The sequence below is a fragment of the Helicoverpa zea genome, chromosome 27 (assembly GCF_022581195.2).
Source record: "Helicoverpa zea isolate HzStark_Cry1AcR chromosome 27, ilHelZeax1.1, whole genome shotgun sequence".
Classification (NCBI taxonomy): domain Eukaryota; kingdom Metazoa; phylum Arthropoda; class Insecta; order Lepidoptera; family Noctuidae; genus Helicoverpa; species Helicoverpa zea.
Window position 1 is genome coordinate 6,681,065 of NC_061478.1, and position 26,269 is coordinate 6,707,333.

General features: G+C 37.9%; 1 protein-coding gene across 1 annotated transcript; it reads right to left on the minus strand.

Moving 5' to 3' along the window:
* Window positions 1–1,712: 1,712 nt before the first annotated feature.
* Window positions 1,713–26,256, minus strand: LOC124643274 (BTB/POZ domain-containing protein 10). The gene is made up of 5 exons (XM_047182181.1): window positions 25,737–26,256; window positions 9,038–9,234; window positions 7,753–8,006; window positions 5,654–5,969; window positions 1,713–4,817 (listed from the first exon to the last, which is right to left on the minus strand). Exons 1-5 carry the CDS (start codon window positions 26,095–26,097, stop codon window positions 4,800–4,802), a joined length of 1,146 nt encoding a protein of 381 aa, XP_047038137.1. The 5' UTR covers window positions 26,098–26,256; the 3' UTR covers window positions 1,713–4,799.
* Between the last annotated feature and the right edge of the window lie 13 nt (window positions 26,257–26,269).

The window sequence follows — 26,269 nt, forward strand, 5'->3', positions numbered from 1 at the left end:
AACAACATTCAAAGCTTTTTATTATTACATTTTACAGTTTATCATTATTTTCTCATACGGCTTTTCAAATTGACATTGACAGTATCTAAGAAATAAATGAAGTGAAATATCTAAGATGAATTAAATACTCCTTACATATTTCCTAGCTCGGGGTACGCGGACAATAAATAAATGTGTGGACTAAGAATGTAAAAGACCTATAATTTAGTATAATAATGGAAACAAAATGTGTGGGGAATTTAAAAAAATTATATTGCTTCGCATAATGTCGACCAAAATAAGACGGAAATAATGAAACTCATAAATGAACGTTTAAGTCAAATTGATGAAGGGATGTTGGGTAATACTTGTCGACATGTACAAAAGAAAAAAGAAGAATACTATAGACATTTTGACATGGAGTCAGAATTTATAATTAACATTGGTGAAAGTAGCGAATCCGAAAATTCATCATTTGATTTTTCAAGTAGCGATACAGAATCATTATAAATAAATAAACTAAATTACGTAATAACTGTACTTTAAACAGCCGTATACAACCCCTAAATAACTGTATTTGTACCCGACTGTACCTCTTGTCACGCACACAAAGTCACTGTATATGTACAAGGGTTACCCACACATAGGGCCGCGCGCACGACTGAGTTGAACTTACTATACATACATATATATCCACTCCTAGGGCTGTCCGAGTTTTCCCCGGACACTTCTTGAAACCCCGCCCGGACGGCCCCCGGACGGCCTCCAAACGAGGACAAATCCGGGGAAACCCGGACGGATGGCAGCCTTATGCACTCCCCATGTATCTACTCCATTTTCGACTGCCAAGAGACTTTTTGACCAATTATTGTTATCAGTGTGTTCTATTTTTTTTCCTACTAAAAATCTGTTACCGATTATCGGACGTGGGTGGGGAGCCTTATGGACTCTCTTTAAAGATACTCCCCTGGCATCTGGCCAACCGTCGGGACACCAGGCGTCCCTCCCTCCCTAGAGATTTTTGTACCATCTCATACTACCCAACTACTACTTTCTTCAATCGCTCACCTTCAAAATAAAACGAACGCGCTCCTCAAGTTAACTTTATTGGCGAATTAAATACAACATTAATCCTTCTTGAACTCATCCTTCACGTCCTTCCATAACTTGCGTTTATTGAGTCTTTCAAATATCACTAACGAGACGGCATCCACTGCTCTTTCGAAGAAAAACGTGCAAAGGGATGCGGCTAAGAAATACGTTGATGTACGCTTGAATATTGAGCGATTTAAAGATGCCCAGATCGACATTTTAAAATCTTATTTTACGTCTTCCTTCTTTTGCAAGAAATCACCGCATAAGGTTTTTTTTAAAGACGCTTTGCTTGTCAGATTACTTGTCATTGTAAATGTGTCAAACTATAGAGGCTAAATAAACACTTTTTAGACTTTTTTGAGGCGAAGCATGAAGGTTTGGATCACCAAAATTACAACAACGGTTTAATCGATTCCTGAATTACTAAACTATAGATTTTTCATTTTTTATTTTCGACTGGTTTCCTACCTAAGGAAAGTCCTTCCACTGTACCCTGACGAGACAAAGTCCTTCTCCAAGTTCTTAGCTACCTTCCCACCATTTTTTTCCAAAATCCGTTTCAAAATCTTGATCTTATTACTTAATCTCGATTATTTGTTTATATACATAGGAAAAAATTGCAAAATAAAACTCCAATCTCAGCAGATATGTATAATTTTAATACAAAATCTAACATATGTTCCGTACAAATTACTCTCTAGTTGTTTTACAAAATCTAAATACAAGTAATAGTCTTACGAATAATAATCAATTCGTTATTATTATTATATTTTAATGTTGCGGTGTTTACATTCAGAAATATTGTTCTAGATTAAGTACAATCGACAAAAAATATGTAAAACTTACTTATGCCATTTCTGGAAAAAAAAAATCAATGAAAAGAATATATGAAAATGATCTTGCTATTAAAATAATTAAGAGTGGAAACACAACTTTACAAAAAAAATGACAGATATTTATTTATTTTTTGTCGAATGTACTTACACAAGCACAAAAAGCTTAGTAAGAGGAATAATATAGTATTAGTTATGTTTAACCAAATACGACACGGCTAGGCTAATCATTTAATGAGTTGCCAAACTGATGTAATATAGCCTTTCTCGAAATATGGGCTAGTACATGACCGGATCGGACCATTAGTTTCTCATATAAGCGAGTACAAACAAACAATATATTCAGTTATACAATATTAGTACAGATTTCTATGACAAAATTAATAAGGGAAAATAATATACTACCACAGGATACAAAAGTACAAGATACGACCCATATAATAAAATATTAGCCAAGCCGTGAGATCGCAACAATTTTGATGCTGAACACATAGGTTGGGCATCTATAGCTCAACTAAGCTAAAATGGCACCACATTTACATACACAATATAAACGCAATACATATAAAATTGCCCATTCAGTAGTTAGTGGGAAATCGTGGTGGCCTAGTGGATTAAGAACCATCCTCTCAAGTATGTATCGATTCACGGTCAGGCAAGTACCAATGCAACTTTTCTAAGTTTGTATGTACTTTCTAAGTACATATTTTGGATACCAATGACTGTGTTTCGGATGGCACGTTAAACTGTAGGTCCCGGCTGTCATTGAACATCCTTGGCAGTTGTTACGGGTAGTCAGAAGCCATTAAGCCTGACAATCAATCTTACCAAGGGTTGCTCGGGTAACTGGTGTGAGGAGGTCGGACAGGGCAGTCGCTCCTTGTGGCACACTGGTACTCAGCTGCATCCGGTGAGACTGGAAGCCGAGCCCAATATAGTTGGGAAAAGGCTAGGCAGATGATGATTCAGTAGTTTGGTTTGACCATAGATATAAAATAGTACAGTTATTGTTAGTAAGTGTGTAGCAATCGAATGATTACTTGTATGTTTAAATGTGTCATTTCAGCTTAGACGAGCATAACATAGGTATTTAAAACTTACACTGCCGTGCAAAATAATTAGCCCAGTTTTCTATAGGAATGTTTCAGTACATTTTGTTTTTAATTTTAATTAATACAGCGAATTGTTTTGCACGATAGTTCCTTGGAGATTTTGATATTTTTTTTATAATAAGATTTTTCTAGCAAACTTAATACATGATAGCCCCCATAAGACTAGGTTAATGCACCACTTATGTAAAATTTCAAGTGTATTTTTATTAAAAAAAACATTATCCGTCGTACCACAAAAACTTTTAAACGTCTGTTGAACACTTGTCTAAAAATAAGTCAGATTATGGCGTTGAAATCATGTCTGTTTTCCAGGCACACTTTTTTTAGACAAGTTTTCAACAGATGTTTAAGTTTTTGTAGAAAGGATGTGAGTATATCTTTATTTTAATGTAATATCGACAAAAACAACACAATAAGGTCGAAATTCGCGCAAAGGAGTAATGTTTTGACAATTTCAAACGATTTTTTCGACAAAGTGGATCATACATGTCATTGGTCGATAGTACATAATTGTTAAAAAAAAAATCTTTTTTTTTCGAGAATTGAGATTAAAATGCGTCATTTTTGGACCTATATTAAATCACTGAAGTACTCATTAAAGTACACTATTTTTCGCTTTCAAAAGAATCATAGAGTGGTGCATTTACCAACAAAGACATTATTAACTCCAAAATGATTGAACATGTTTTTTTTTTCAAGAATTATTTTTATTTCACCAAAAAAAAACGAGTAAAGACATAGAATAAAACTATATCGTAAAATAAAATGTTCTTCTAAACACGTAAGTATATTTCGGTTAACTAGGTTTTTTTTTTTCAAAGTACAGTTTACACTGGCTTGCATAAAAATCGGGTACTTGGACATATTATCACAGAATCAACTTCACAATTTAGACTGCAATTTAAATATTAATACAGTATCCATTAACTATCAAAAATTTGTCACCTAACAAAGGAATAGATTAAGGTACTTATACATTTTTTTGTATTTTCCATAAGTACATTCAAACCATCTTTCCAGGCTAGGAAGTACAAAAAAATATTTTAAACTAGCCTGCCTTTACAAATCACACCATTACAAAAAACTTGCAACAATCCCAACTAACTCATATTTTATGCACGCCAGTGTAAAACTGACCCCATTTCAATGCACGCCACTGTACCAAAGCATACCGTACAATATGTGCGTATAAGTACAAAAGTCTCTCACCTCCTAAACGCGACACTTTTCCACTTTATTTGACGTTTATCTATGTATGAGTGGGTTACATTTTCCAATACCTGAATTTCAATTTTGAAATCGCGACAAAAGTCCCGAACTTCGAATTCCAATAAAAAATCGGAGATCTTCTCTTCAAACACATTATTCCATTTCAAACTCCGAATTCCAATAACAAAATGAAATTTCAACCCTCAAAACCTGAAACCATTTTCAACCCCAAAATTCTAATTACAAATCGGAGTTTCAATCTTAAAACGACACAATTCCGATTTCAAACTCGGAGTTTCATATAAAATTCGAAGCTCGAACAAATCGGAGTTTCAATCACAAATCGCAGTTTCAATGCTCCAAAACACAAAATTCCAATTTCAAACTCCGAATTCCAAATACAAATCGCTGTTTCAACTCCGGCTTCTAATAAAATTCGAAATTCAAATGGATTTCAAAGCTAGCGTGCCATTTTGTAAATGCGCCCACGTCACACATAGAGGTACCCTCAGAGCCAACAAAGTAATCCTGTTAGAACCCGCGCGACCGCTCTCGAGGAGCGGCCTGATGATCACTGAGCCTCTTCCACCTGGAAACAAAGAAAATACATTTATTTATAAACACATTACGCACTACTGTCATCATCATCCTCCGAGCCTTTTCCCAACTATGTTGGGGTCGGCTTCCCTAACCGGATTCAGCTGATTACCAGTGCTTTACAAGGAGCGACTGCCTATCTGACCTCCTAAATTATGCACTACTGTGCCTATTCCATTTTAGCAAAAATAAACAATCTTGATCATCATCTGGCTAGCCTTTTCCCACCTATATTGGGGTCGGCTTCCAGTTTAACTGCGACTGCCTAACTGACCTCCTGGGCAACTACTTCAAGCACCCGAATCAAATATGATATATGATTTTTTATTGGTAGAAGATTTTTACAATCGGTTCAGTTGATCCATAGATTTCCTCATTGGAGTATTAGTTAAACATGACAAGTAAAAATAAAATACGAACAATGACCAAAAATCCATTGTTTCGACAAAAACTATAAATAATCGTCCCTTTTTTTAGGGTTATGTACCTATCCGAGGTAAAGCGGGTAAGCGTTATTTCTTTATGACAGATTATGTATTTCTGTTGCCGCTGACATCTTTGATGTAATAAATAATTTAGGAGTTACAGGACACTTCACGTGCGAGTCCGACTTGCTTTTGACCGGTTCCTTTCGATGGGAAATCAAAAAATGACCCTTTCCACTGTGGGTGCAGTGTGAGGGCGTGTCAGACTCTTATTGACTAAACCCACCATGTTCCTTCTTAAGCCCTTTATGTAGCGGTAACTCGCGCGAACAATCCCGCAGCCCCTTCATAAGCAAATTCACAAATAGATCAATTATAGAAATCCGGTTAAACCGTCACTCACCTCAGGTTCCGGAACAGGCTCAGGGATCTCCTCATCCCTGACCCTATTAGCGTCCAACTCGATCACAGGATCCGCGGTCGCTTCCGCCAAATTAGTCACCGACTTCGACTTAAAACATTGGAAGTCGACGTGACGCGACTTCGCCTCCTCCTTTTCCCAGGACATGTGTATGAAGGGGCGTTGGACGTAGTTGTAAATGACTTCGGCTCGTCCCCCGGGGCGTTTCCGCACCTTTTCTTTGTAAGTCGGGTAACCTTCGACGCCGAGACGGATTTTCTTTAGACCACGCTCTTTCATTACTTGTTTGGCTACGTCCCTAGAAACAAAAGTAATAATTAATATGAGTAGTAACTACGCTGCGTAGGGAGCTACTCCCCGCATCTGAATAGTGTCAATTTTGAAAATTTCTTCAAAATACATATAGATGCTTGAAGAAGTAACAAACATACTCAAGCACTTTCTAGATATTTATTTAAACCGACTTCCAAAAAAGGAGGTTTTCAATTTAACCTGTATGCATATATTTTGCATTATTATCTCTCGTTAATCGTTTTCCTGAACCGATTTTGATGAGGTCTCCAGTATAGTATGTTGTACTCCACCATAAGACTCTTGAGGAAAGAGCCCATATTACAAACTTAGGTCTGTATTACAGAAGGCTACTCAAGTCCTGATCTCTGTTTAAAAGTAGATTTGAGTTGAGATTTAATTTTAGAACGCTCCTCAAGCATAGACTCGGTGATCGTAGTTCAGCCGAGTGTAGATCATTACTCAGTTGTAGATTACAGTTTAAGTAGAGATTTGAACTATAATCACGCAAGTGTGGTCGACACCACGCTTGAGCAGAGATTTCCTTGTCAGTTTAGCAAATAATTTGTTGTCGAACAGGAAGTTAAAATTAAAATACGAACAAAAACTTGATTATTATGATAATATATTTCCTATCGATGATTCGAACAGAAGGTTGAACTTCAGCGTTCCTCTCAGATATCTCAGAGATGTATAGGTATATATAGGTACTATTATAAATGATTAAACACACTTGTTTTTCTATCAATAAAAGACTTATGTAAAAATATTCATCTTTTTTATTAATTCAAACTTAAAATTACTATAAATAAACAAAACAATAAAATAATCACAAAGAAAGTTGTTCTAGGCTCGTTTGCAGAGATATCTCTTCAATTCTTGTGTTGGAGAATCAACAGCATGGGCTTTATTAATTTCCATTAAACATTATCGATTTTCTTACATTCCACGATACCTTAAAATTCTTTTAATATTTCGATAAGTAAATTTCTCTCTAATAAACTATTTCTTTTTCTTTCTTGAAATTATTTTAAATAACCAAAATATTTAATCATAACTGTCAAGTGTCAATCTCCACCACCACAGATACGATACACTCGGAAAACATTCCATTCTACGAACACGTTCGTATTTGTAATTTTAGATATTACAACCAACTGTTACAGGTATCATTCAACACATTTTCAAGGCGTAAAAATGGCATTTTAAAATTAAACCTATAATTAAAAAGCCTATGTTTTCTTTAAATCATGATTTCACTAATAATTAGATGTTAAACTAAATTCTTATTTTGCGTAAGTTGTAACAGAGTTGGCGAAAAAAATAAAATGTAAACGAAAACAGGCTGATGCATAGACAAGCCATATTCTCTGCTTGAGGCGCGATTTGAATCTCGATTCAGCTGAGTGCAGTTTAAGTATTGTTCTGAAATAAGAACAACCCTCAAGTGCAGATTCCATATTTAAACTATGATCAGGTGATTCGAGATCAAACTTGACTTGAGTAGCCTTCTGTAATACGGACCTTACTCTATGTAAAAACACTTACCTATTCTCAATATACTTGAAGAACCTATACAGAGGAGTAGACAGCACGGTTTGAGAGTACTCGTCCCCATCTGCGGAGGGTATTGCTCGTCCCACTCCACTGAGTCGTCATCCAGTAACACTACTACGTGACACTCCCTGTCCCCTCGCTGAGCTGACTCCACCATGAGGGGGAGTGTCAGTCTCTCGAGGAAGGAGGCAGGAGCCCCCATTTTAAGCTTACTCATATGTAAAAACACTTACCTATTCTCAATATACTTGAAGAACCTATACAGAGGAGTAGACAGCACGGTTTGGGAGTACTCGTCCCCCATCTGCGGAGGGTATTGCTCGTCCCACTCTACTGAGTCGTCATCCAGTAACACTACTACGTGACACTCCCTGTCCCCTCGCTGAGCTGACTCCACCATGAGGGGGAGTATCAGCCTCTCGAGGAAGGACTCGAACTGACGGCGGGCACCCTCGTTTGATAGCTCGTGGAGGAGCCCTCGAAGGTTCTGGAAGGAAGATAAAAGAATATAATATAAAATAGGCCAGAGAGCCTGACAGGACAGCCAATCGTACTAAGGGCTAAATAATAATACTAATTAGCCCCGCAGGGTATCTGAGGCGGATGACGGGGAGTAGCGACCCCGCGGGGCTATATATCCGAGTGCTCCAGGGAGAGTATACTGTCCCCCATCTCCGGCCTGCCGGAGTGAAGCATGACGGGGGATAGGTCTCCCGCCTCTTGGCTTGCCTTCATCGGCCGGTCAGAGTGGAGTCGCTAGAGCAGGGTTAGCAGCCCGCTCGGAGGGTAGGTGCCTCGTGGTAAGTGGCGAGTGGGCCGGTGATGCTGGACCCACAGGGAGCGCATGATCTGCGTTTAAAGTCCGCCGAGGTATCCTCACCCTTCAGCCGCTCATGTACCTGTTGCCCTCTTGTTGCTATTCAGTGACTGATTCCCGGGGGCCCAGTAAGTGAGCTGGCGAGTCTCCACCTGCCATTTTTACGTGTGCAAACATTGTTATCGGCAGGTGCCATAGTTCCCATAGTTATCCCCATTTCCAGTCCATTAGCATCCCATCCCAATAACCCTAGTAGTTTTATTCCATATTTAGCAATAGTTTAGCACAGAACCGGGGATTGTCCTTGGGTACGTTTCTATGGTGTAGGTATACAGTGATAATCGTCGGTTTTGTGTCACCATTTCATTAAAGTTGTCTCAAAAGGGCTTCAGCGTGTTGGCTTCGGCCCCACGTTCGCCTTCCAAAAATCCGGGACTCTGTAGTCCCGTGGTCGGTTAGAGACATACAAATTAATCACTATTTTTGTATGTGATGACTTTGACTTCAAAAGAAAGTCAAAGATGATGAGTCATGAGGATGATGATAGTAGTGATGGTGATGATAAGGATGATGTTAGTGATGGTGATGATGATGACGACGATGATGATGATGGTGATAATGATAATGATGATAATAGTGGTGATGATGATAATGATGGTGAAAAATAAATCTAAAAATACCAAACGTCATCACGAACTCACCTGACACCTAACAGTGTTAGCATCGAAAGGCACGAGCAGATAGTCACAGGCCTCCCTCAACTCTTGCACGGAGACAGTGGGGGGGCACCTGATGCTGCCCAGCCTGTAGTACTCCAGGATAGCTCGGAAGACGGTCGCTGATATACCTTCGGCTACCTCGTATTCGCCGCGCTCGTTGGGGTGCGTGAATTCTAGGCCTGTAAGAGGGAGAGAATTTTTTGGTTAGGTTTTTTTTAATTGGTATAAATGCTGTTGTATTTTGTATTAAAAAGTTTATCGGTTTATATTTGAATAATGATAGGACTTTTAATAAATAATTTGTAAAACTTTTCGGAGATAAACAGGGAAGTTCAAAATAACATGGTTTTTGACAAAACATCAAAAAACTGAAATCTGAAATTATACTTTGAGATACGTAATCACGATGCATAAGCTCCATATTGACCCCCGACCTTACACTTGTAATGTAAGTTGTGAGAAGCTCTAAGAAAATAGCGACTTACGTGGGTAGAACTTATAGTTCCTAAACAATAAATAACGTATCGAAGCGTAAATAACGTAATTGGCGTATTGTAAGGCCGGCGCCTTACAATTACGTTACGTATTCCTGTTAACTTAGATTACGTAGCGGAAATTCAAAATAGAATTATCAAAAACCCACATTAAAGAAAACTTATATACATAAGTGAGTCAATACAAAAGTATTTGTTTTCACCAGTGGTTACACCCACATCCCTTGGCAACTGTAATTAGTTCTTAAGTTTACTCTGTATTTTTCTAATAAAATAAATAAATAACCATTTCGCGTTTTACAATATTAATTATAATTATGCATATTTTTATATTAACCAAAAACCAAATCAAAATCAACTTCGAAAATTATGAAACCACCCTAAAACTTCAAGGGTTCATTCAATCGTTCAATCGTCCCGTCTGGTCCCGAACGGAGTGAATGACCCCAGCTGGGAGTCTGTTGGTGAACGCTAGTCATGAAGAGGTCAGGGTACATGATAGGGGTCTTTGACCAAGAGATGCAAAAAAGGTCTTTTGTGTCTGCATACTGAACTCGTCTCGTCTGTCAGGGGTTTTTTTGGACCTTAAAGTATCAATTTGAAAACAAAAACTTTCGACCTCAAAGTGTCAATTGCAAAATACAATATTATTTTCAAAAAACTTCCGATCGGCCAAAACACTCTATTGAAAGAAAACACGCCTCATCTTGATATAGTTATCGGCACGGATAATGAGCTCTCGGCGGAAAAGTGGGGATCGCTTTGCGCACTGTACACTTATGGCAATAAACCAATAAATCACTTCTGCGCAGGTGAAGGTCAGGGCTCAATATCCTTGCCGATGATTATAAGAAAATATAGGACAATAGAAGATTACAGACGAAAGAAAAAATATAGTTAAGTTGAAATTGAAGGTCCCCTTTTTTAAGTAGGTCAATAGCATTCAGAGATTTATTGCAACTTTGCAAGGAGACTAGAATCTCTCTAGCTAGGGCAATAGTCTAATAACCTAAAATAGGACTCAAAGGACACATTTCAGTTTTGAGAATTAAGTAGTTACGTATTTGCAGAAATATTTGGGGATGTTATCATAGGCAAAACTTTACGGTAACGTTAGATATAAGAAATCATAAATTCTCTTTTCATGACGAGTTTTTCCGTGTTTCGGAAGGCACGATAAATTGGTGGGTCCCGACTGTCATTGGAAAATCTTAAGCAGTCGTTACGGATAGTAAGAAGCCAGAAAGTCTGACAACCAGTCTTACCAAGCGATGGCTGTCGGTTTGAGAAAGTCAGATAGGCTATCGTTTCATACAAAACACTCAATTGCACCTGGTTAGTCTAAAAACCGACGCCATCATACTTAGTACAAGGCTTAAATGATTAATGTTTTCTCCGTCATCATCCTCCTGGCCTTTTTTTGATCAAATGACCCCTCCTGCTATGGGTTAGCAGCGGTGAGGGAGTGTCAGACTCTTACTGACTAAAAACCGTCGTGTTTCGTCGTAGGCCTTTTATGTACCAGGGCCGCGGTAACTTGCGCGATCAATCCCGCAGCCCCGGCAGGCATCTTCTTCCTGCCCTTATCCCAATTTTATTTGGGTCCAAAAATAATTTTTAAAAAAATAATTTAAAAAAAAAACCCACATTACGTTTATACTTGAACTCTTGACCTGCAATGAGTCCCTGAAGGCTGGCATAGCCTCACCTACATAATAGTGTTACCTACAAGTGTAGAGCGATCGATCTGACTGCAAGGCTGGTTTGAGGTCGGCTGCAATTGCAGACGTACTTATAAAGTTTATGGGATCATATGTATCTAGGTATTGGCTTTTAATAACACGTAAAGTGTTTAGAATCTATGATATCTTCATCTCAGCCAAGAAGGCACGAGACGCACCAAAGGCGCCGTAGCTTTTACAACGTAAAAAAACAGGTTTTTTGCATAGGAGTACCAAAAATACAAATTTTATTCTAGTTTTCAGTATGGTTTGCTATAGCGGCAACAAAACATAAGCTGTCACGGTTCTTGAAATACAGGCTGGTGACAGACGGACGGACAGACAGGGAAGTCTTATTTTACCTTTTGGGTATGTTACCTAAAATAAAGGAAACTTTTGTTGCTTCACCCGCGTACCGTAGGAACTATGATATGTATAAAAAAAATGTAGCCTGAATGATTTTCGCATCGGTCAAGAAGTTCTTGTTATTATAGCGTGTTCAAAAAAACATAGGTAGTAGAACCTGATACAAGACATAAGCTACATTTTATCCAGCTGCGGGGAATAATTCCCTGAGAAGGTATAGTAAGTAATAACTATTTAGTCATTTTTAACGCGACTGGAACCGCAAGAAACATCTATTATCAAAATTATCTAGCAAGAAACAATGCCCTCTAAATAATAAAAGGTTTCTTAAACTTTCCCAATATACCCCGGGCTCAATCCCTTAGGTTATCGACCTGGACTCCATTCAGGGTTCAGCAGGGTGAACGCCCAGACTTTGCGCGTAACTTGAGAACGATTTTATACCTAATAAATGGGGTGTCGAGGAGCGCCCTAATTGTTGGTGTTGCAATTTCTAGAATATTATAGAATTTTAGTTTATATATGTACGTATTTTTAACGTGAATCTAAACTTATATCATAAAGAGGTAAACATTAGATGATCATTGAGAAATTCTGGTTTCAAAAAGCAGGTTTTCTGAGGTTTTACGAGCTAATCTCCGTACCTACTGAACCGATTTTGAAAATTCTTTTCAGAATAGGAAGCAACATTATTTGTGCGTGAAATAGACTGAATATACAAAAAATAGTTTGCCATTCGGCCAAAACACAAACAGACGGCATAAACCGCGCGAGGAAGCTAGTTATGAATAAAAAAAAGGATTTTTTTAATTATTGAAACCAATAAATAACTATAAAATCAAGACCAATGCATGAGTAACTTTTTATGACACCATAATCATAAATATTTTGTAACTGTCAAAATAACATAGCGTTGAAATCTCTCACACAATCGTTATGCAATTAGACCGACGCTTACTACATTCGCATACAATTAGCATTGCTAATATCTATTATGTAATTAACTTGAACAAAATTGCAATCCGACATTGAACGTTTTTTCCCCGTCAAATAAGTTGGCTATCATCTTCTAACATAATTACCGGAATTTATAGTTATGTGGTACTTCTCGAATATTGTCAGTGTATTAGAATTATAACTTTGTTTAAATGCTTTGCAATATGTTTCGTGAATTTTGCTACTTTTAGGTTTTTAAATGATATTTTTATGATATTGTATGTGCACAAAATAACTTATTTTTGTATTTGCCTAGTGTGTACACGCATATTTGCTTATAGGTACTGTTGCATTATTATGTTTGCTGTTGCTGTCTGTTCTAACTATTGTGTATTTCCATTACTGTATGTAGCCCACGGTGTTGATCGCTTTCTTTGTTCTGATTTAATTTATAATATATTTATGTTAAGAGTTACACGTCACAAAATCTGTATATATTTATATAACACATTTACAGTCTTAAGGGCAAAAATAAAATGACAATAAAATTACTCAAAGTTGGGCTTTGGAATGCTGGCTCCTTGGGAACTAAACACGATGAGCTTACGGTGGCTGTGCTACAGCGCGATGTAGACATCATGGCCATTAATGAGACCTGGTTGCGGGTCGGTGAAGAGGGGCGTGCACCCGTGATTCCTGGATATAGACTACGCCATATACCACGACCATTGTCGGTAAGGGGGGGCAGGGGTGGAGGCGTTGGTTTCTATATCAAACGCGGTCTCACTGTGCGTAGACATACGCATCCTACTGATCCATTATATGCCTCTGTGGAACAAATGTGGCTCACGCTCAGCGTTTGTGGGGCTAAACTCGCAATAGGCACAGCATACCGCCCGCCTTGGCAGGATGTTGATTTATTTTTGGATGCCATATCTTGCTCATTAAATAGTGTAACTCAGTGTGACTTTATAATATTGATGGGCGATTTTAATATTAACTTGACAAATGACTCTGACCCAAAAACAGGCAAGTTACAGTCCTTTCTAGATTGTATGAACCTAAAACAATTAGTGACTACACCGACACATACCACGGTACATGGAGACACACTGATTGATGTTATTTGCACAAATGTTAAGGCCCGCTCTGTGGCTGTGGAAGCTATACCTGATTTGGGTGCGCACGCACTCGTGACGTGTGAGATGAATTTCAAAAGACCAAAAATACTTCCTAAGACAATCTGTTATAGACCTTTAAATCAAGTTTCAAAGGAAGAAATTGAACAAGACTTGAATCTTTTCAACTGGCAGGCTATAACTGAATTACGTGACGTTAATGAAATGGTTAATACGTTTAATTCATTTCTAGTTGCGTTATTTGATGTTCACGCACCAAAGAAAACATGTACTATAAGAGAGCGTTCTTATCCTTGGATAACTGACACCATTAAATTAATGATTCGCTTGAGGAACGAGGCTAATGACGAATACCGGGAATATAAAACTGAAGGCAAGAAAGCTTGCTACAGTGAGCTTAAGTCTCTGGTTAATGTGTCATTATATCGGGAGAAATCTGCTTATTTCACGCACAATATCAACCATCAGGCACGGGACCCCAAATTGCTATGGAAAAACTTAAAGAATACTTTGCTTCCACCTAAAAATGACATTGAATTACCGTTGCATCTTAATAATCCAGATGCTATATGTGACCACTTTTTAAATGTGCCAGGTAATGATGAAGTCAGTCTTTCTGAACTGACCTATTTCGAATTTTCGCGACACAACTCCTCAAGTTTTACTTTAAAACCTACAACGCAGTCAAATATCGCGAGAATTCTGAATAGTGTTAAGTCTAACGCAGAGGGATGTGATAATATTAATATAAACATGGTAATTTTGACATTGCCTGCAACATTAGAATGTATAACATCTATAATTAATAGATCTATTGAAATAGCAACTTTTCCCGAGGTGTGGAAATTGGCAAAAATTCGTCCACTACCTAAAATACCTAATGCCGCAGATATTAAGGATCTACGACCGATTAGCATTTTGCCTGTGCTCTCCAAGGTTATGGAAAAAGTGGTTTCTTCGCAACTGGTTGATTACCTAGAGAAAAATAATATCCTGCCCGATATGCAATCCGGATTTAGGAAAGCCCGTAGCACTACCACTGCGCTTCTGGATGTAACAGATAATATTCTATCAGCACAAGACAACGGGATGTGCACACTGTTGGTTTTGTTGGACTTTTCCCGTGCTTTTGACTGTATTAATATTCCTCTTTTACTATCTAAAATGACTTTTTATGGCTTTGACGTGGACACAGTAAAATGGTTCGATAGCTACCTTAACAGACGCACTCAGTTCGTAGAAATACGACATACAGACGGTTCCATAGATGTTTCTTCTTATCGTTCGGTTAGTAGAGGCGTGCCGCAAGGTTCCGTACTCGGACCTATATTATTTAATTTGTATTGCGCTGACATAACGACGAATATAAAAAAATGTAGTTACCACATTTACGCGGATGATACTCAAATTTACATCTCCTTTAAACCCCATGAGTACGAAAGAGCACTGAAAGACCTGCATGATGACCTGGAGCGAATTGTAAATTGGTCCAAGCGCAATTCCTTGGTCTTAAACCCACAAAAAACTAAGTACATGCTTTTTGGTACTAATACCCAGCTAAGCGCAATTAACGCCGCCACTTTCTGCATAAGAGTAATGGGAGAACCTATAGATCGTGTTTATGAGGCACGTAATCTGGGTCTGATTATGGACGCGGACCTTCGTTTTGAGAAACACGTCACTGAGGCAATCCAAAATTGTTTCTACAGGCTAAAAGTGATTTACAAAGCGCGTCCCTATCTGTCTGAAGATTTGCGTATTTTACTTGTTGAGTCTTTGATTTTATCTAAGCTCAATTATGTTGATTCTGTGTATGGCCCGCGCTTACTATCCAAAACGGAACGTATGATACAGAGACTTCAAAATGCATGTGCGCGATTTTGTTTCAACATACCATTTAGAAGTCACGTTACTCCATTTTTTAATAAACGCAACTTGTTAAAAATGAATGCACGACGAAAACTGCACTTAGCCAGCTTAATGTTTAGTGTCATACATTCACGCACACCCCTATATCTGTATGATAAGCTTGAATGGACACATGGTTACACTGGCAGAGTACGAAGGAATTGTGTTCCACAACTTTCTATCCCGAGACACAGGACCGCAGCATTCAGGGGGAGTTTTCGCTATGCAGCAACAAAGTGTTGGAATAATATTCCACCCCCCATTAAAAAAGCAAAAAGCAGTGTGACTTTTAAGGTGAAATTAAAAGAATTTCTACTACTGCATCAAAAACGATATGAAAATGTCTGTATAACCTCTTCTCCCATATAACCTTTACAGGCTTCGTATGGCTGCTGTTTGTTGTGGCTTATATTGTCTTATTTTTGTCCTTTCTGCACGTGTAAAACTATAAAACACTAGGTACACTCACACTCACTGACACACACACTAATCATTATATAATAATATCTATAATATGTATTTACTAACTATTATTAATCTTGGAATAAGGAGTGAATTTTAAGACGGTATCGGTAGCAGTAGATTTTAATAATTTCGAGCGTACGACACTCGTGGGTTGCAGCTGAAAACCAGCGTCGGGTGGCCAGTACTGTTGTACAGTGTGGTCACTTGACAATATGCTGAGCTGTGACCTTGTTGGCACAATTTTTATTATTATATTTTTAAATGTTGAGCCTATTTTATTATTATTTTTTATTTATTTTTTATCTGAATTGTTTTCGGTGATACTTTTATTTTACTGTTAATTTATGTTATATACTGTGTATGTATTGTGCCAATAAAAATATTTTTCTTTCTTTCTTTCTTTCTTTCTAACTTGATATGCGAGGTGACAGACCATTATTTGAGATAAACTGTTTAAATAATATCAATATCTAGCTAGTGTTCGAGTTCACCCGCGTACCGAGTTAACTACTTCGTGCAGCCGGGCAAAAAAACTGTGGCCATATAATTATAATTTGGCTTTGTAATACTGAAAGAATTTTTCAAAGATCTTATAAGATTAGCGCTTTATAGTCTATTTTTTCAGCTTTATAATCTAACACCAAATATTTGTTTGTTTGTGCCGAAAGGCTCCAAAAACATACTGAACTGATTTGAAAAATTCTATCATTATTGGGAAGCTCCTCGAGTGACATAGGCTATATTTTATTCAGGTTCGTGAAGAAGTACCCCCGAAACGCAAGTATTAATAATAATAATAAGCCCCGCAGCGCATCTGAGGCGGATGACGGGGAGTAGCGACCCCGCGGGGCTATATATCCGAGTGCTCCAGGGAGAGTATACTGTCCCCCATCTCCGGCTTGCCGGAGTGAAGCATGACGGGGGATAGATCTCCCGCCTCTTGGCTTGCCTTCATCAGCCGGTCAGAGTGGAGTCGCTAGAGCAGGGTTAGCAGCCCACTCGGAGGGTAGGTGCCTCGTGGTAAGTGGCGAGTGGGCCGGTGATGCTGGACCCACAGGGAGCGCGTGATCTGCGTTTAAAGTCCGCCGAGGTATCCTCACCCTTCAGCCGCTCATGTACCTGTTGCCCTCTTGTTGCTATTCAGTGACTGATTCCCGGGAGCCCAGTAAGTGAGTTGGCGAGTCGCCACCTGCCATTTTTCGTGTGCAAACATTGTTATCGGCAGGTGCCATAGTTCCCATAGTCTTCCCATTCCTAGTCCACTAACATCCCATCGCAATAGCCCAAGTAGTTTTCCTCCATAGTTAGCAATAGTTTAGCACAGAACCGAGGATTGTCCCTGGGTACATTTCTATAGTGTATACGGGGACAATCGTCGGTTTTGTGTCGCCATTTCATTAAAGTTGTTGTTGGCTTCGGCCCCACGTTCGCCTCCCAAAAATCCGGGACTCTATAGTCCCGAGGTCTGGTAGAGAAATACAAAATAATAATAATAAATCTTTATTTCAGACCAAGTTCGTCCATAGAATTCTTTACATAACACAAACACAATTACAAATCACAAATCATGTTAGTAAAACCAGTTAGTAAACATAACAATATGAATAAAAAAAGCACATTCTGAGTACCAAAGTGTTAGTAATTGGTTAGTAGAAGAAAAAAAATGAAAAATGAAAAAGAATAACGAAATCTTATCTAACAACAGTCTATTTTTTATTCCTACTTATGTGTACACTTGCCCAGTGTATACGGAAAGGGCTGTCAATCTTGTCTGCTAATATTCTGAGAATACTGTTGGTACTACCGCACAACCGAGTCATCATAGAAGCAGTTCTCTTGCGTATAATGGCAAAGAAATCGTCAATACCGGCATCCGCAAACATTGCCGATGCGCTACAGTACCTAGGTTTTCTTAGCAGTATCCTCAGAGCATCATTGTACTGGATACGAAGAGCGTTGTAAGCCCGCCGCGTGAAGTTGATCCATATTAGTACAGATTGATAAATTAAACGGTAATCTTAAAAATCTACTATTTATTATAAATACGAACTATGCAGACTTCTCTCATACCAGACTTATAATATTATAACCAAGCGTTGCAAAAAAGTCGTTCACTTCCAATCACCTAAGGGTCAGTGGAACTCAGACCTTACTCCTCACAGTTTAAAGTTCAAAGTTACAGTTCATGTACCCAAGCTGTCTGGGACAATGCAGCCAGACAGATCAGTTGTTTTATATAAGTATTCCAGACGCGTTTTATGTAATATATATGTAGAAAGAGGTATTATAGCATCTGTCTGCGGGGTGGTGTCTAGATCGTTACGAAAACGAAATGTAGAATGCATCTTTGGGGGTATCATTTGACTTTAAAGTCGGGACCAACGGGGCTGCGGGATTGTTCGCGCGAGGTACTGCGGCGCTGATACATAAAGGGCTTAAGAAGGAACATGATGGGTGTAATCAGTAAGAATCTGACACTCGCCGCTGCTAACGCGCACCGGGAGGGATCATTTGATGATTTCCCATAAAAATTCACCAAAGCGCAGACAAGAAAAGACTGCAGAAGTTTTTTTTAAACCAATAAAATTTTGTTATTGACACATCTCCTCTCCGCTCAGCTACAGTAGAGATTGACATGCAGTGCTGTGTAATTTTTTTAAGGCGCGATAGAAGCGGAGGAAGCATTGGTAACTAATTCCCGCAACTGGATAAAAAGTAGCCTATGACCCCTTACAGGCTCTAGCTAGTCTATGCTCCAATGTAAATTAGTAAAGGAGTTTTGACGTGAAAGCAAAACGAACTGACAGACAGAATTACTGTCGCATTTATAATATTAAAGGATTTCAGAAATCAAAAGTTCAAATTCTTTCGATCTCAATATTGCTTATTAACAGAGGACTTGCATCTTTCCAAAAAAATTACTTAGCAATGAATTGAATCAGATTTTCGATAATTCGCAATCCGTTCCATAATAAATGAGGTTCAGACCTCAGGTCTCAGGTCTCGCAAGATCAACCTTTAGACATAATTGTAACCTTCTAGGGTTACAATGTTACAAGCTATTATTAGAAGCGAAGGAAAAAAGTCCAAAAGCTAAATGGAAATGTGCGAGGGCGGACAATTTGACGTGGGGTTGGAGCGGGTTAATCCAGGGGTGGTTGGATATACCAAATATATAGTTAATTTTGTTTAGTCACTTATAGCTTTTGCCAGCGGTTTCACCCGCGTCCCGTGAGAACTTGGGTACAGAGATAGAGATATATCAGCAGTAGCAATGCCCGTCATTGCTGCTGCGTTTTCAGCGTGGTTTCTATGAGAAACCGCTAGACTATGTATATTAATATTATAAAGAAGATTTATTTTTTGTTTGTACCCTAAGGATCAGACACTACTGAAACGAATTGAGCAATTATCACTATTGGGAAGGTACACTATCTCCGGGTGACATAGGCTATGCATATTTCATCCGATGATGAGCCCGGGACGCGGGCAAAACCGTGGAAAAGGGCAAGTTCAATACATGTATTCATTAACCTGCAATTTGAAGCCGAACCACGAAATAGGGTTGGCGATCATTAACCCTGCCATTTACCTCCCTAAATAGTGCTATTTTGAGCGACGACTGAAAGACGCCTTCGATTTATCTATATGCAAAACTAAATGGTATTACTACAAAAAGACCACACTCGTTTAAGAAAATGTTGTATGGGAATTTTCTCCGGTAAGATAATGTGCATGTCCATTTACACACATGTAAGGGTCCGCTTTCTTGAGATAAAGCATCTATACAATCAGAGGTATGGGGCGAAAATTATAGGCATAGAACCCAGGCATTAATGTCAAAAAAAAAATCATTTGTGACTACAGCTATTAGTGCAAACAAATAAATCACGACTATCTCTACATACATTTTAACATACACAACTGCTAATTACATAAACAAACAAAGCACAACACATTTCCACTGTGACGTCTTAACTGTCATGTTGACAGTTTGACATACGTCATTACGTCAAACATCAGTCGTGCGTCACACGTGCATGTAATTCCACGTGTATGGCATGTCATAGGTCATGCATGTAAGCAATGCATGATATCTTATGTTTTATTTGTACCGCAAATAATAGGACTTGCATTGAGAGAAAATAACAAGACAAGTCGTTGTGGCCTAGTGGGTAAAGAACCAACCTCTCAAGTATGATGTATGTAGGTTCGATTCCAAGTCAGGCAGGTACCTATGCTGCAAGTTTTAAGTCTACATAATAATATGTAATAAGCATATATGTATCTTGGACTCCAATGACCGTGTTTCGGAGGGCACAAAAGCTGTAGGTCCCAGCTGTTATTTGAACAACTGTGGCAGTCGTTACGGGTAGTCAGAAGCCAGTAAGTCTGACAACCAGTCTTTCCTAAGAGTATTGGGTTGCCCGGGTGACTGGGTTGAGGAGGTCAGATAGACAGTCGCTCCTTGTAAAACACTGGTACTCAGCTGCATCCGGTTAGATTGGAAGACGACCCCAACATAGTTGGGAAAAGGCTTGGCAGATGATTTAAAGGGGCTATCATACAACAAACGTGATAATGTTTTTAAAAGATTACGTCCCATTATTGCATGAGATAAATAATGCATAAGAAAATATGTATATTAGATATTATTAGGCGCTTATCTTTGACTGTCTTTTTCAAAGATAACCAGGATAATCTTTTCCTCAATACCAGTAATCGATAAGGGAATCTGTGTCAGTGTTTTACTGATAACAGATAAAATAAGATCGATTGTTTTGTTTCGCTTTCGTGATAATGTTTACAATGATGTTACTTTGAGGTAACATCATGACACCATTGGGTTCTAAGATTAAGTTACGGAGATTGGGGTTTCCTATAATAAGTTCAAGGCACCAACGGTTTTATTCGCGTGCATCCGAATAAAAAAAAAATGCCCTATCTATAGCCTTCCTCGATAAACTTTTTATTCCTGCATGCCCTGTTCCCAAGTTACCTGGGGAGCACGAAATATGTTTTCCGCTGAAAAATGGGCTATCTAACACTGAGGAAGTTTTTCTGATCGGTATCCAGTAGTTCCTGATATTAGAGTGTTCATACAATCAAACTCTTCAGCTTTACAAAAGTAAAGATTACTGTTTCGTTTCAACAAAATCCATCTGTGTTATGTATAGTAAGCATACATTTCTTTAAACCTTTGACATTTCTAATATTAGCAGAATTTATTTAGCTCTTGTTGAATGTTAGTATACCTAAGTTCTATTTAAGTCTTTTATCTTACCAAAATGAGTTAACTGTAAAAGCGTAACGTACAGAAATACTTTCCTATAACATTTAAATAGATATATAATGATTGATACATAATGATGGATCTATTCTAGATTTATCTAACCGCATGATATAACAAGACGTCTATTTTTAACCTACAATGTCAAAAAGTACACAAAATAATTCGTGACCGAATAATTCGTGTATTTTTATTACGTACATACATACTAATATAATAAAAGAGGCAACCATTTTTTATTTGACTGCGAAATTTCTAAACCGTTTTGTATTCTTTCACTGTTGGGGCGCTACACTCTTCCCGAGTAACACAGGCTATATTTTATCCCGGTACGGACAGTAGTCGCCACGGGACGCGGGTGAAACCTCGGGAAATCGGCTAGTATAGAATAATAATAAACATCTATATTTATATACTTGCTAATTGAAGATAAAAAAAATTGTTTGTTTAAACGCGTATATTACTGGAATTGACGAATCTAAATAATTTTATTGAATAGGACTATTGTATTGCTTGGCGGTTTCACTGGTTACGAAAGTGAGAACTATTCTGCGCACCTGGGTGAAAAGTGGCCTACAGCCTTCCTTGATAAATGGGCTAATTATCTTTGAAAGAAGTTTCTATATAAGTCCTGTATTTCCTGAGATAAGCGCGATCAAACGAAATACTCAGCTGTATAATACTCGTAAGTATACATTTAAGGGGCTGAGGGATTGGTCGAAAGAGTTACCGCGGCCCTGGTACATAAAGGGCTTAAGAAGGAACATGGTGGGGTTTAGTCAGTAAGAGTCTGACACTCCCTCACGCTGCACCCACAGCGGGAGCCGTCATTTGATGAATTCCCATAAAAAAAGTATAGGTACATTTATGTACCAAAATAGCAAATCAAAAAATACACTACCAGCTTCATTCCAAAAAATGCATCAATTAAAAAAGTAAATATTTACAAAACACTAAAACTGTGTAAAAACATATTTTTCTTGCAATACGTGGCAAAGTCAACAATAATTTCGATGACTATTGACCCTTCTGACCCAGAAATATGCTGACTCAGTAGTGACTCAAATCTTCATAGAGAAATTGAGCAATATAGTTTGGAAGTTACAAATATGAACCTTATTACTGGTAATTATGACTGATTTTCTATTGAAAGGTTTGTGAGTTGTGACGTTTTGGTACTGGTAAAGTATGTATTGGTGGTTCAAGATGTGAAGGTGGGTTTTTCTAATTGGAACTTTATGAATATGGTTTTAATATTCACAATTTACTCAATTTTCACTGCATGGAATATCGTTTAGCTGGTTTTGAGCTAAAAGTTAGTGAATATACAGACAAACAGTAGTGAAATAATATCCGTTTTCAAAATTAAACTACATAGATTAGAATGTAAATATTGATTTTAAGCAAATGAATCCGATTTAAATGAAATTATTCTGATACATTTGTTTTCTTTTAGGAATAATTCGAGAGGTTCTCAATTCAGCAGACTCTTTTATTTTTATTATAAATCTCAGTATCTTCTTCTCCTTAGCGTTTATCCCGTCTTGTGACGGAGTCCGCTTTACGTATCTTCTTCTTCCACTTCGCTCTATCCTGGACATCTTCCTCTTCGAGTTCGCAGCTTATCATATCTTTCATTACGACACTCAACCACCGCAGTTTTGGCCTGCCTCTGCGCCTTTGACCGGGTATATCGAGATTGAGTGTCGCATTGCCGATGTACTCAGGTGGTCTCCTTTTAACATGTCCATACCATCGCAGCCGTTTTTCTTGTAGTTTGTCGGCGACATCGCGTACTCCAAGGCTACCGCGTACGTACTCGTTACGGATCTTATCGAGCCTCGTTACTCCGCACATCCACCGCAACATCTTCATCTCGGCAACTTGGATGGTACTGACATGCTTTTTTGTTACGGCCCACGTCTCGCTTCCATAAATGAGAACTGGTCTTATGACTGACTTGTAAATAATCCCTTTCAGTTTAATGGGCATTCGACTGTCGCAGGTAACTCCTGTAAGCTCGCGCCACTTAAGCCAGGCGGCTGATATTCGGTTCTGAATGTTATTTTCCAGGCTTCCGGATTTGGCAATTATAAATCTCGGTATGAATAATCTAAAGTAAGTTTAACATTAATTTTCAATTCCATCTCAATTCCTGAGTGATTATTCATAGAATTAAATATGTTGATTCTTGGTAGTATGACTAATGATGAGTGAAAGTATTTTTCATGTTTCAAACAACACTGGTTTCCCAGTATTCATGGTAATTGCAATGATTCTACTAATTGCTATAATTAGCATTCATAAATGGGATTGGAAAATATTGGTATTGGGTTGCCCGGGTAACTGGGTTGAGGAGGTCAGATAGGCAGTCGGTCCTTGTAAAGCACTGGTACTCAGCTACATCCAGGTAGACTGGAAGCTGACCCCAACATAGTTGGGAAAAAGGCTCAGAGGATTTGAATGGGATTGTAAGAACTTGTTGCCTTAAATTGTTAATCAACTTCAAAAAAAAGGAGTTTCTCAGTTTGACCTCTTTATAGGTTGTTTGTTTATAAGTTTGTGTGGGATAATTTCACGTTTGGATCAAAATGGGATGAAAAAGTAGCCATGTATTTATAAGGTTTTTTCTAAATCCCAAATCCGATGAACACTGTACGTATTTGTCAGACTTTAGATTTTAAATATATTTATGAAGTGGGAATAATTTTTTAGTTAAAAGTTAATTAGTAAATTAAGAATAGAAATAAAGTATTTGTAATGCAAGTAAACATGATGGTAAATAAAGAATTGTTTTGGTCCAAACTTGCTGGGATTTTCCATACAATTGTTAGAAAACAATTACTATAGTTCGGCCATTCAGAGAATGCGTTCCTGACACGTCGCGATTGAACTGACGACGTAACTTTGCAATGGCGTTGCAGTTACGATAAAAATATTTTTGCTGGTTGTTTACCGTTTTAACAATTGAGGAGCATTAAAACAACATTATTATATCAATAATCAATGAATGTTATTACGTCGTCAGTTCAATCGCGACGTGTCAGGAACGCATTCTCTGAATGGCCGAACTATAATAATGACTAATTCATTAATTCTTTTCCTAATATTTCATTTTCTCTAATTGGCCTTTATAGTTCGGCCATTCAGAGAATGCGTTCCTGACACGTCGCGATTGAACTGACGACGTAACTTTGCAATGGCGTTGCAGTTACGATAAAAATATTTTTGCTGGTTGTTTACCGTTTTAACAATTGAGGAGCATTAAAACAACATTATTATATCAATAATCAATGAATGTAGTTACGTCGTCAGTTCAATCGCGACGTGTCAGGAACGCATTCTCTGAATGGCCGAACTATAATTTAATTGACCATTTTAATTTGAACTCTCAATATGCATAAATAAATGTATTGTTTCAATGATTCTGTGTTAATTCAGTGTATTGTTATTATTTTAATAGTATGACAACAACCTACTCCCAAAAATAAGGTTTTCAATTGGTATGTTAGTATTTTTTGTTTGTTTTAGTTCAGAGAATGCGTTCCTGACACGTCGCGATTGAACTGACGACGTAACTTTGCAATGGCGTTGCAGTTACGATAAAAATATTTTTGCTGGTTGTTTACCGTTTTAACAATTGAGGAGCATTAAAACAACATTATTATATCAATAATCAATGAATGTAGTTACGTCGTCAGTTCAATCGCGACGTGTCAGGAACGCATTCTCTGAATGGCCGAACTATAATTTAATTGACCATTTTAATTTGAACTCTCAATATGCATAAATAAATGTATTGTTTCAATGATTCTGTGTTAATTCAGTGTATTGTTATTATTTTAATAGTATGACAACAACCTACTCCCAAAAATAAGGTTTTCAATTGGTATGTTAGTATTTTTTGTTTGTTTTAGTTAAAAACTGTTATTTATTTAAAAAATTGTTTTTGAAATAAAGAAACTAGATATAACAAAAATAGGATCTAGAATTCTAGAAGATAATCATGTTATTTGTATTTACCATAAATTGCAATTAATGTGCAATTGGAATGTACATTGTCATTGTTTTTCTTGTTAAATAAAATTTACTTGCAATAAGTTTGTGATTTATGTATAACTGTTGCTATCCATAAAGTTTAGTTGGAAAAAGCTGATTTAAAACTTGTTTTATATTAAAACCTAGCACCAAATAAACCACAACAAGAAACATAAAAAAAAGTTTTCTAACAAAAAGTTTTAATTTGCTTTAAACTCCATAGTGGCTTTATAAACTGCTGTTGCCTTTGCCTAAGTACAGTCAACAGTAAAAAAACAACTTGAAAACTGGAAAATCCCACAAAAAAAGTAAAATAGAACTTACCAGAACTAAACATTCTGCCCAGCATAGTGTTAGGATGAGCTGTGAACTGCGCCGGATCCACCACGAACCGCGTATTATCCACCACGAGCGTTATCCTGTCTTCTCCAAGCTGGTTCTGACTCTTCGGACCATTTCTTGGCGGTTCCTGAGCAGTAGACGTCGAAGGTGTAGGATTATTCGCGCTCAAATTCTTCGGCGGCATCGTAGGACGCGTTCGGATATTCGGCCCAGTGCGCTTCGATAACCGCTTGCGACGTTCCTCGTCTCTTCTGTACTCCTCCGTATCACTGCTGCTGTCTGGGTAGAAGAATGGACGTCTTTCTGTCATGGCCTCAGGGCCCTGTGTCTGGGAGTCTGACATAGGCGAGTGCTCGTCACCGCGAGCCCTTACATCACGGTCGACGCTCCGCTGTACCCGCGACGGTGACCCGTTACCGGAGGCCGTTGTAAAGTTTATTACAATTCCACTAAAATAAAGAAAGGATTTTCGCAAAAACGTCAACGTAACAAGTTTGACAGATTTGTAGGTTTAT

What these genes read in the sequence shown, in the direction of transcription:
- LOC124643274 (XM_047182181.1), bottom strand. Translation starts at nt 26,097, where the DNA reads ATGTCAGACTCCCAGACACAGGGCCCTGAGGCCATGACAGAAAGACGT. An exon ending in CTAACACTGTTAGGTGTCAG is followed by an intron (nt 8,007 to 9,037) that starts GTGAGTTCGTGA and finishes TCTTCCTTCCAG; the next exon opens with AACCTTCGAGGGCTCCTCCA. An exon ending in TTCAAGTATATTGAGAATAG is followed by an intron (nt 5,970 to 7,752) that starts GTAAGTGTTTTT and finishes TTTTGTTTCTAG; the next exon opens with GGACGTAGCCAAACAAGTAA.